Source organism: Tamandua tetradactyla, chromosome 8 (assembly GCF_023851605.1).
Source record: "Tamandua tetradactyla isolate mTamTet1 chromosome 8, mTamTet1.pri, whole genome shotgun sequence".
Taxonomy (NCBI): Eukaryota; Metazoa; Chordata; class Mammalia; order Pilosa; family Myrmecophagidae; genus Tamandua; species Tamandua tetradactyla.
In genome coordinates, this window is record NC_135334.1 from 111,555,497 (window position 1) to 111,566,855 (window position 11,359).

The window sequence follows — 11,359 nt, forward strand, 5'->3', positions numbered from 1 at the left end:
TATGAGACAAACAAAAATAGCATTATATGATGGCTTAAGACATTATTTTTATGAGACAAATGTAGATATTATATATGGTAGGAGAAAAAATCTGCATGGATTTTTAAGCTAAAAAAGAGACATCAAAGAAACTGTGAGATTGCGTCAGTGGCTTTGGGCTACAGCACACACCCATTTTTGCTTGAGTGGTGGGGATCAGTGTGGGAATTCAGAGGAAAAACCTAGAGTTTGGGAGAAAGGGCAGATATCAGGGTTAATATGTTGAGATGGGTTTTGTGAAGCCAGTAAATTATGGCAAATATATATAGGTCACCAAACCTGCAGAGAGACACACAACACAAAGAGAGAAAACCATAGAATGTTTAGTCCTCCCTGTTGTATGGGAAAGAACACAATGGAAAGTGACCAAAAGTAGTAGTGAGTCCAGTGGATGTAAAATAACATAGTCCATGTCTAGTTCCCCATTCATTTTAATGAGAAAAGCCACACGTAAATAAGGTAAACAGGAAGTAGACACAGAGCAACATGCGTGCTAGTTAGGTCTCCCTTGGCACAGAAGACTGGGGCAGACTTTGGGAAGAGTTTGAGGATTAGATGAAGGAAGGGGTTGGTCACGTGGGAGAGGGCCAGGTGAGACCACTTACTTCTGAGAGTCTCTGGGTCCTGCTTGTCGCTTCTCCCACTGAATCTTGTTGAGTGAATATATGTAATGAATCAAGTAAGTTATATGTCCACATTGTCTCACCTGTTTTATGAGTTGGTGTCACTTGCCAGAAAGAACTTTGACTCAAAAAGGTAGAAGCTCACACTGTTTTATCGCCTGGAAATAAAGCCATCTAGGCAGGCTGCTATTGAGATTTTTTTCTCCCTGCCTTTATTTCTGCCATGAGTTAAGCCCATCCACAGACCATAAAGTTAATAATATTCATTAATTTTCCTCTTCTCTTGGGGGGTTAGTTCAGTTGAAAAATTTGAGATGTGCTGAGCTTCTGTAGCATACCCAAACAGCGGTATCTAGGAATTAAAAGTTAAAAGTACTGTTTTTCTTTCCTTTATTTTCCCAATTCACTTAATGTGGATAGGCTTCTTTTATAATTTTTTGTTTACGTTTTAAAGAGAGGATTGATGGATTGACTGGATGTCTCAGTGCCATGCTAGTGGGGGAAAGAAAGAAACCAAGCCCATGATTTTCATCTTAAGGGAGTTAAGAACCTTGCTGAAGCAACACAACAAAACATATTTGAAGAACTATGGAAGAGCGTATGTCTATGGAGAAATACATTCTAAATGTCTTGACTTAGAATCACATGCTAGGGGTGCTACGTGAGCTAGAGATCTTGATAGACTTCTGCATCATGGAAAGGATCTCATTGGAAAGACACTTGAATCTGACCCAGCCTGAAAACTTTAAGTAAGTGGTCAGGTCCCAGCAGTGTGATCCCCAGAGTCAGCTTGGTCTGAACACAGAGCCTCTGAAAGTGATTTACAAATGGCAGACCCTTGAAGAAGCTTCATGATTTATATTGCCTTCACTTTCAGTGGTCAGACTCAGCATGAACCAAGGGACCCCGGTGTTAGCAACACAGGGTATGGACTTGAGTCAGTTTGCTTTTTAAGTTTGCTTCCAGTAAAATGCTTCATTCTCTTTTGAAGATGGAGTTTAGGGGTGATTTCTATCTTCATCCATTCATTCACTCATTTATTCAGCAGGTACTTATTGGATACCTAGAATGTATCAAGCACCGAGGAAGGTGTCTTTGGATCTGATCCTGGTTGATAATGGGTCTGCTAGCTATTTCGGTGCTGTGGAGCCAAGGTTTCTGAGAACACAGCCCGCCAGGTAGCCCACCACAGACCTTTCTAACAAATCCTTTGTCCGGGAAAACCTCACCAGCCCAGATTCTCCCAGCAACCCAGTGCTCATTAGTCGGAATGAAGGGCTGTCTAAAAGAGGCCCTGTTATCTGACATGGAGCATGAGTGCAGTAACTGCACATTTGGGTCACCATTCACCGTGCTTGCCAGATTTGATGTTCTTTTAAGAAGTTAAGATGAATTGGAGCATGAAGGGACTCCATTTGAACAAATGATCTAATCATTTACAAAGCTGTCTTAGTTTAGTTTTTTTGTTTTTTGTTATGTGGATAGGCTTCTTTTATAATTTTTTGTTTACGTTTTAAAGAGAGGATTGATGGATTGACTGGATGTCTCAGTGCCATGCTAGTGGGGGAAAGAAAGAAGGGGGGAAAGTAGAAGAAGATAAATGGAAGACAAAAGGAAAAAAAGACAGAGATGCCTACAGTGAGATGTACAAAAGAAATACTGTCAGGAAATATTCTGGCCACCTAAGCCAAAGATGGTCGACCTTAGAAACTGCATGTTCAGAAGTGCTTTCTATGTGGTGGACACTTAAAGAGATTAGTTAAATTAATAAAACATTAATTAAAAACTAAGGGTTAATTTGTTTAAAAATATTTCTATCAAGTAAATTCTTTTTGGTTATTTTATTTTAATAATTAGCTTGCCATGCTGGTCACATCAATAAATCATTTGATGGTGTGCCTCTGGCATATTTTTCTGTTATTGCCATAGGTCTCCAGGATTACAAATGATTTTCTCATTTTAGCCCATAGTTTCTACTTTTTTCATTTTTTGTAATGTCTGCACATTGCTTTGATAATAATATATTTAAAACATCCTTTCTAATGTGAGCTTCGTTAGAGAAAGCCATATCTATCTTTTTCACCATTGTATATCCTGCCTTCCATGGGGCCTGATATATAACATATATATTTGTTAATGAATGAATTTGTTAAGGTGGGTGGGGGAACAGGTAAGTTTCCAGGAACTTTGAAGCTAAATAAAAATGGAAAATGCATCAAAAAGGTCAGAGGACTTCCTACCAGGGTAAGTTTCAGAAAAAAGAAAATGATCTGGGACGGGTTATGACAAAACTCCCTTATAACAAACTAATAGAACTTTGCCTGTCTTCTTTTAGAGTTCTTATACCTTTTTTTTTTCCCTACACCATAGCTCCACCAGACAAAGAAGACTGTGCATCTGTCACAGACCTGCCCAATGCCTTTGAAGGACCAATTACCATAAGTAAGTATCTCTTCTAATCTTGATGGATTTTCCCCATTCCTGGGAAAAAGATCAGATGCATTTTATATGTTTTATATTTTAATAGCATAGCAGTAGCTTCCCCAAAGCTAGGGATAGTTAACTGTGATTCAATATCCCTTGCCCTTTTTCTGCTATGGGTTGGGACTGTTCTCTCATTAACCCATATACATTGCTCCTTAAGCTTCAGTCGTTCAAAAACCACTTTTATGCTTTTTTCATGTCCATGTACACAGCACTTCCATTTACTTGATATTTTTCTTTTAATTGACCCATTCTTTACCACCCTTATACATTTAAAAAAAAAAAAAAAAAGAAGAAGCTGCAAATGGAAAACCAACATCACTTGCCATAAATAGAAGGTAATCTAAGAATAAATTCAAGTGTAAGAAAAATTAAAGTGTTCTTACATTCTGGCTGAGGAAGGCTCTGAGTCTGAGCCATGCTCTCTCTTATGAGGGGGGCTTCACAAGGATGGGGTGTAGAAACATTGCAACCCCAAACGGGGCTTTTCTGTTTCATAGAACTGCAGTACTGAAAGATAATTATGAAGGGTACAAAATTCCAGGTATGTGTGTCAACATTATTTAGACCACGTCCACCTAAAATCATCTCGATTACACCCAGAAGCATGCTTTGTGCCTTCTGGAAAACAGTGTATCCCAGCCAGAACTTTAAGACATACACCCATTCACCCTAATCTTGCTGCCTCTGAGCCTCACTTCTCTGGAAAGTTCCAGTGTCGAGGAAGCCTGATTTCTGCCCCAGAGCTAGATGCCTCTCATGTGCACGGTGATGGCAGAGGGTTGAGACTCTCCCAAGCTTCACAAATCAAGCTGCCCACTCTTGTTTAAGGAACTGGTCCCTGGTCTGTGCTTGCAACAGAAAGGAGAAGCATCATTCCCCAACCCCTACGATGGGAAATGTGCTGTCTCGGAAACACCCAATTTGAAATTTCAGTTCCTTACCCCCTGGTTGAACTTAGAGGAGGGTCTTAACCTTTCTTAACCTCAGTTTCCTCATATGTTTACTGGAACAGCATATGAGAATATGCACATTAAGAGAGATCATGGGTCTAATGTGAGTTAGGCATAGTAGATGCTCAATAAATGCCCTATTTCCTTGGTCCCCATAGAGCTCTTTGAAAGTCCAATCCTATAAGAGTTTGGTCAATATTTTCTTATCAGGTCTTCATTTGCAGAGATCATTCAGCGTGATTGAGTCTTTGGGAAAGCTTGGTAGGTGATAGAATCTTTAACCCCAGCAGTGCAATACGGCAGAGAATAATTTCAGCCAAATACACACTCGCATAGTGAATGGGCTAAAACTTAAAGCAAATACTTTTCGGAAGGAACAGTGAACAATGAATTCTTGCTTTTTCTCCTCCTGTCCATCCTAGATATTTGCTTGTTTAAACCAAAGACTTTGATCTTCTTGATATATATCCATCCTGGTTAATTTCAAGATTGAAGTTCATACAGGATGGCAGAGTTTCTGTCAATATTTAGACATGTGATCTCTTAGCCAGGAATAGGGATTCAAGTGACAAAATTTACACCTTAGAAAGAAAATCTAATTTCTTCATGGATTTGCAAATATATCTTCCATGCTGAAACTAGTAGCCTCTCCATCTGATACTTCAAATCCTTCCTAGAAATAGGTAGAAATAACAGCAACAATTTTTACATGTTACACCAGAAAGGAGAATAACAAACCAGATGTGGAAATTGTTATTTATTGAGCTCCAGCGAATATTTTGAACACTATGCTGAACCCTTTCCATGCATTGCATCATATAATGCTTGTGGCTTCCCATTCAGAATGTATTATCATTACCATTTTACGAAGAGGAAACTGAAGCTCAGAGTGTTATCTTATCTAGCACCACAGCCCTAGGATATGGTGGAGCTGGGAGTCAAGCTCCGGGACTTCAAAACACAGCCTTTTTCCCCCTCCCATTTCAGGGTCATGTGTGGAGCAGGGGAAGCTGCAGTGTCGTAACACCCCACGTTCTATCTGTGGTTAGGTAGCTGTGATGTTTTTCTTAGTCGAAAAGAAAAGAAAATAGCACGGGAATCACTTTTGTACGTGATAATCCAGTCTTTTCTGTACTCAGGAAATGGCGGCTGTGAAGTTCTGAAAGTGCCTTCTCTCTTTCTTGTAGCTATCGTTAACCGTGATGGAACCCGCTACAGCCAGCAGGGAGAATACAGAACTAATCCTGAAGATATCCATCCCAGCGACCCTACTGATGAGGACGTGAGCAGCGGCTCCTCCAGTGAAAGGAGCACTTCAGGAGGTTATATCCTCCACACCTCCCTTCCGACAGCAGATCCGACTCCAGAACATGACAGCCCTTGGCGCCCCCTCAGCACCAGGCACACCCCTGCTACCAGTAAGGGCGTTGGATCACTGGGCTTTCTGATAGCCATTCCTTTGCAGAACATCTCTGATCTCCCTGAGTGATGTGCACTCCTGTACTGATTCTCTCCTGTCCCTTGGAGTAGGTGACCTCACTTGGGAAGCCGACAGTTGTGGTAGTCTTTGCTTTGTATTTATTAACTACCACCGTCTCCCTTTTTATCTACATCTCTGTTTCTCTTACCTTAGAATAAGCCCCGTCCTATGGAAAGCTGTTTAGAAACACTTCCCTTGTTCTCTTCTCCCCAGTGTTACAGAAACAATCCTAGCCTCACACAAAAGATGTTCTTATCTTTGCATGTTTCCTTCTTGTTCTTATCTACCCATGGAAAATAAGACTGTTTTCGTAAAGTTGGGATTGTTGAATATAAATCCATTCTACCTGCTACTTTTTTCACTTAATATTTTTAATATGTACTCATGTTACTGCTTCTACAATATTCAGTTATGTTCATGAGCCATGGTTTACTAAATAATTCCTTTAGTTTGGGTTCAGGTAACTATATCTGGAAGAGTTAGCTTCTTCTCTTCCAGAAGAAATGAAATCAGCTGAAGAGTTCTGTATCACAGTCTGTTGGGCAAGTCTCTTGCTACTCGTTTGGTTTGTGTGGGTAATTCATTACTTGAGACCATGAGAGTGGAAATATGTAAACACTGCATTTGATTTCTCTGGGTTCTTGCCCCTTGGGCTTCAGTTTCACTGGAAAGTGTTAATGTCTTCCATTTGACTCTTTTTTCTCTTTCCTCTTTTCTTTTATCCTATAGCCTATTTTGGAGCAGTCTTCCAAATTGGCTGCCTTCCTTCTTTGCAGTATTATTCAAACTTATGGCATCTGGGTCTTGAGTAGCTTTCCTCGCATGGTGTGGATAGTCTCTTTTCCTGGTTATGGCTCTAAGGGGTGAATATATCTGGTCCTCCAAAGAGCGGGACAGAAATTTGCTTGCTTTAGTTACAGGGGCCTTAGGTACCTTCTTGGAACCTAATATGAGTTCAGAAGTCAAAGAAACAGAGTGCTATGAGACAACTCAAACTTAGCTCAGGATTGGCTTGAGAAAAGAATTTTGCTTTTCTCCTTCCAGGAGATGTGGCTAAGTTACTTTTTTTTTTTTTTTTTTTTGCATGGGCAGGCACAGGGAATTGAGCTCAGGTCTCTGGCATAGCAAGCGAGAATTCTGCCACTGAATCACCATACACTGCCCTCTATGTTACTTTTTTTTTTTTTCACGTGGGCAGGCACAAGGAATCGAACCCGGGTCTCTGGCATGGCAAGTAAGAATTCTGCCACTGAGCTACCATTGCACCATCCCTAAGTTACTTTTAATAGTTAAGGAAAGGGGGAACTAATTTGGCCACCAGAAGTGATGAATCCGTGGTTAAACATAAGACAGAATCAGGCCTTGATTTTTCTTCTCTAATCTTCATTCTGTAATTGTTATGGGGTCCAGTAAGGCTGGTGACAGCTCCAAGTTGATCCAAATAGATCGACTGATGTAAAGAAGGTGTCAAAGAAAACAGCCAGGTAGAAAACTTGAAAGTTGTATATGACATACTAGAAAAATTAATTTCTGATGAGCTCCTGAAAGGAACACTATTTTCTAACCCAGTGAGGAATTCCTTAAACCTGCTGACTGGTGGACTAAGAGTTGGGAGTTAGTGAGAAAGGGATGATAAATCTTTACTAATGCGGAGTTCAAGAGGAGGGCTGGCTCAGTACACAGAAGTACATCTTTGACTTGACTGCTCCATTCCTTCCTTAAGAGTCCTTAGTGGGTGGCAATAGGAAAAGCCAATGAGAAGAATCGCCTGGGAAGGTTTTGACTTCCCATGGCCTTTTTATTATGTGCTCTCTTTGGAAGAGCCATCCTGGAGTCATGTCATCAGCCTTTTCCCTATTGGTGATTTGGAATTCTTGGGAATCAAGATGCCTCAATTGATTCAGAAAGCAATCTCCTGCCTTGGAACACTCTAATACCTTGTCTTCTGGGTCGGTCTCAAAGGAGTAATTATTTTTCTTGGTCTGGCATGATCTGCTTGGGTGGGGGAAGTTGGAAACTCTGCTAGCTAAGCAGTAGCTTTTGCTATTATTTCCTCTCACACAGCTCCTTTCAGGAAGACTGAAATTTCACCTATTCCTGTTGTACTCTAGAGTGAGGGTGACAGAGACCTTGCATCTTTAGTAAATTTTCTGAAGTGAGTAGGGGACATCTGCAGATTTTCTGGGAGGATGTTCAGGCTTCTCTGAGGGCATCGCTGGTGGAATTGACTCCTTTCTCTATCTTCCTTTTTCTGAGCTAATGTGATTTTTAATAGCATAAAACATTATGCAGGTTGTTGATGTTATTTGGTGGGTACAGAGCCAAAATTTTAACCTGGGGTTCATGGAATCTCTTGCGGTTCAGTGATAGGTAGCAAGGTAAGCAAGAATCACCTGAAATTATATTAGTACAATTATTGATTATTATTGATTTCTAGCTTCATTCCTTGTGGTGAGAGAAAACACATTGTATGATTTCAGTATTTTTAATTTTTTTTGAGAGGTGCTTTGTGACCCAAAATATGGGATATACTGGGGAATGACCCATGTGCACTGAAGAAGAATGTGTATTTAGCTGCTGTTGGATGAAGTGTTCTATGTCTGTTAGCTCTAGGTGGTTCACAGTATTGTTCAAATCTTCTGTTTTCTAACTTATCTTCTGTATAGATGGCCTATCTATTATTGAAAGTGGTCATGTGATTTCTCCTACTGCTAATATAGAACTGTCTCTTTCTCCTTTCAAATTTGTCAGTATTTGCTTTTATACTTTGGGGCTCTGCCATTAGGTGCATATATATTTTTAATTGTTATGTCTTCTTGTTGAATTGACTACTTCATTAGTATATAATGATCATCTTTGTCCTTGTGATGGTTAGCATATTAGCATAACTACCTCAGTTCTCTGTTGCATAATATGCTTTTTTTTTCATCCTTTCACTTTCAACCTATTTGTATCTTTGAATTTAAGATGAGTCTCTTATATACAGCACATAGTTGGGTTATGCTTTTTTATCCATTCTGCCAGTTTCTGCCATTTGATTGGAGAGTTTAATCCATTTGCAATTAAAGTAACCACTAACAGTGTGGAGCTTTCTTCTTCCATTTTGCTATTTGGTCTTAGTAAATCTTATAGCCTTTTTTTTGTCCCTCAGTTCTTCTGTTATGCCTACTTTAATTTTTTTTTGCCTGGGCAGACACCAAGAATACTTTCATTTTTATTTGAGTATTTTAATGTATCATTTTGAGTCCCTTCTCATTTCCTTCTATAGATATTGGCTTCCCCTGGGGTGTTTCCTTTCTGCATCTCAAAACATCTGGGTCTATGTAAGCTCTGAGCACTGAGCTGAGGTGTGCTGAGCTCTTTCTTTTTCTTCAGACTCCTCCTTTTCAGCCTCCAGCTAATTATGTTAAACTTCATACACTGAGGAAGGCACTCTTCTTGGCCTAATGCAGATGTAATCAGACATAGATGAAATTCACATGCTGATGATTTAAGTCCACAACAACAAAACAACTAGGCACCATCACCTGGCCAAGTTGACTCCTGAACCTAATGACTACAAGTAGCCTATTCAAACGCTGTACCCGTACCCCTCTTTGTTCCCCACATTTTGTTGTTGTGTTTATTACAAATTGTATCTTTATATATTGTATTCCCCAAGTCATAGATTTCTCATTAGTTTTTATGCATTTTCATTTTAGAACCATTTTAAATATAAAAAGTGGAATTTAATACAAAAAATACAATATAATAATACTGGAATTTAAATTTATCCATATGGTTACCGTTACAAGAGATCTTTATTTCTTTATGCTGCTTCAATCCACTGTCTTGTGTCCTTTCCTTTTGGTCTGAAGAATACCCTTTAGCATTGCTTGTAGGCAGGTCTGATCGGTGATGAATTTTCTCAGCTTTTGTTTACCTAGGAATATCTTATTCTCTCCCTCATGTTTGAAGGACAGTCTTGCTGAATATAAAATTCTTGGTTCACAATTGTTTTCTTTCAGCACTTTAAATGTTTACCCAACTACCATATTACTTCCGTGGTTTCTGATGAGAAATTGACACTTAATCTTATTGGTGTTTCCTTGCACATAAGATGTTGCTTTTCTCTTACAGATTTCAGGACTTTCTCCTTGCCCTCTGCATTCGATAGTTTGATTACTGTGTCTAGGCATGATTCTCTTCAACTTTATTCTATTTGGAGTTCACTGAATTTCTTAAAGATGTATATTTGTGTCCTGAATTACATTTGGGAAGTTTTCTGCTCATTTCTTTGGGTATTCCTCATACCCCTTTCTTTCTTTCTTCTTCTCCTGGGACTCCCATAATTGTTATATTGGCATGCTTGCTTTTGCTCTGAGCATATATTCAGGAGGTTCAATTTGAAAATGAGTAGCATTGCATTGACACCCATATACAGTCTGTATTTCTGATGTCCTAAGATTCTGGGAGACTTTTGAAGTCTGGAAGGATAAAACCAGGTCTTGATTTTTCCTTTCTGATTTTCATTCTGTAAAAGATACAGACAGTATATTGAGACAGAACTGAGAGTAAAGGTTTTTCAGAGGGATCTCACTAAATGATATTTTCATAATTGATCTAGTTACCCCAACTGTACACTCAAACAGCCATGCAGCAGCTCAGAAGCCATATAATTGGATGTGGTCCTGGTTTGGTAATTCACAGCGTGAGACTCAGGATCTCACAACAACAACAATGACAGGTAAACTGTTATGTCTTTTGCTTATGAGTTGTCCTGAAAGGCAGGTCTTTCAGCGTGAAGGGAAAGGGCATCCGTTATCATGTCAAAGTTTCCTACTGATGCTTGTTCACCATCCTGAGTGAAAACAGGGCTCCTTTCCATTTCATTTAGCAAAGAGGGCTGTAGGTCTGGGAATATCACTGGTCACTCCTAAATTCTCACGTTGCTTTCCTTTTGGCAACATTACATAGAATCATAATTATTTTTCATTCAGAAATAATTTGACCATGTGATTCATTCAGAATGTGCCCTTAGAAAGAAGTCTGTTATAAAATACAGACTTCTACTTTCTGCTTATCTAATTGTCATAGTTCATAATAATAGAGGGAAATACTGATCTAGAGATGGAAAGTGTAAGTCCTGGAAACTGGTTTGGACACCTCAACAATAAAGTGTACAAAATGGCCTGCCATTTTACACTGGCATCTATACTTCTAACAATCTCTCTGGATGTTTGACCATTAAGTCTAAATGCTTGCAAGGTATTTTGATTTGAAATTTTTTGAGGGAAAAGTTTCACTGTCTATAAAAATGAGAGATTAAAAGTATAACTTCACTTATTAACTGTTGTTGGTGTGAGATGTGGCCCTATTTCAAATTAGGTATCATTTATACAGAAGGAGAGTCATAATAATGATCCATTACATTTGTTTAGCTTCTAAGACGTTGACTAAATTAAATTTATTATTTCTACAAATAGTCTGGTAAGGAAAATAGTGCTGATGTTATGGTTGTCATATTATAATGATCAAGATAATGCTGAGTGGGGGAGGGGAGCACTGTGGAATAAAAACTATGTATTTTTTAAATGTTTGCAATATTTATCTTCATAGATCAAAGAGTTTGGAGAAAAAGTTTTTTGGGGGCAGGGCTTTACATTGGGTCTTTTCTGGGCTTTCTTGATAGCTGAAAAAAAGGAAATCTAACTCATCATACTTTTGTATTTGGGGATTTAATGATGTTTCAGCTTCTCTGCTTGAACTTGTTCTCAGTTTTGGATCTCCTTTTAGATCCA

General features: G+C 39.0%; 1 protein-coding gene across 14 annotated transcripts in view; it reads left to right on the forward strand.

Moving 5' to 3' along the window:
• Positions 1–11,359, forward strand: part of CD44 (CD44 molecule (IN blood group)) — an 87,143-nt gene that overhangs the window by 38,632 nt on the left and 37,152 nt on the right. For 10 of the 14 annotated variants that reach the window (XM_077114396.1, XM_077114398.1, XM_077114399.1 and 7 more), the window contains exons 4-5: positions 3,033–3,104; positions 5,287–5,517. In XM_077114396.1, coding sequence (XP_076970511.1) covers positions 3,033–3,104; positions 5,287–5,517 — 303 coding nt within the window. Of the gene's footprint in view, positions 1–3,032; positions 3,105–5,286; positions 5,518–10,185; positions 10,306–11,359 lie in introns of all 14 variants that reach the window. The other 4 variants (XM_077114395.1, XM_077114394.1, XM_077114397.1 and 1 more) reach the window with 1 other exon arrangement.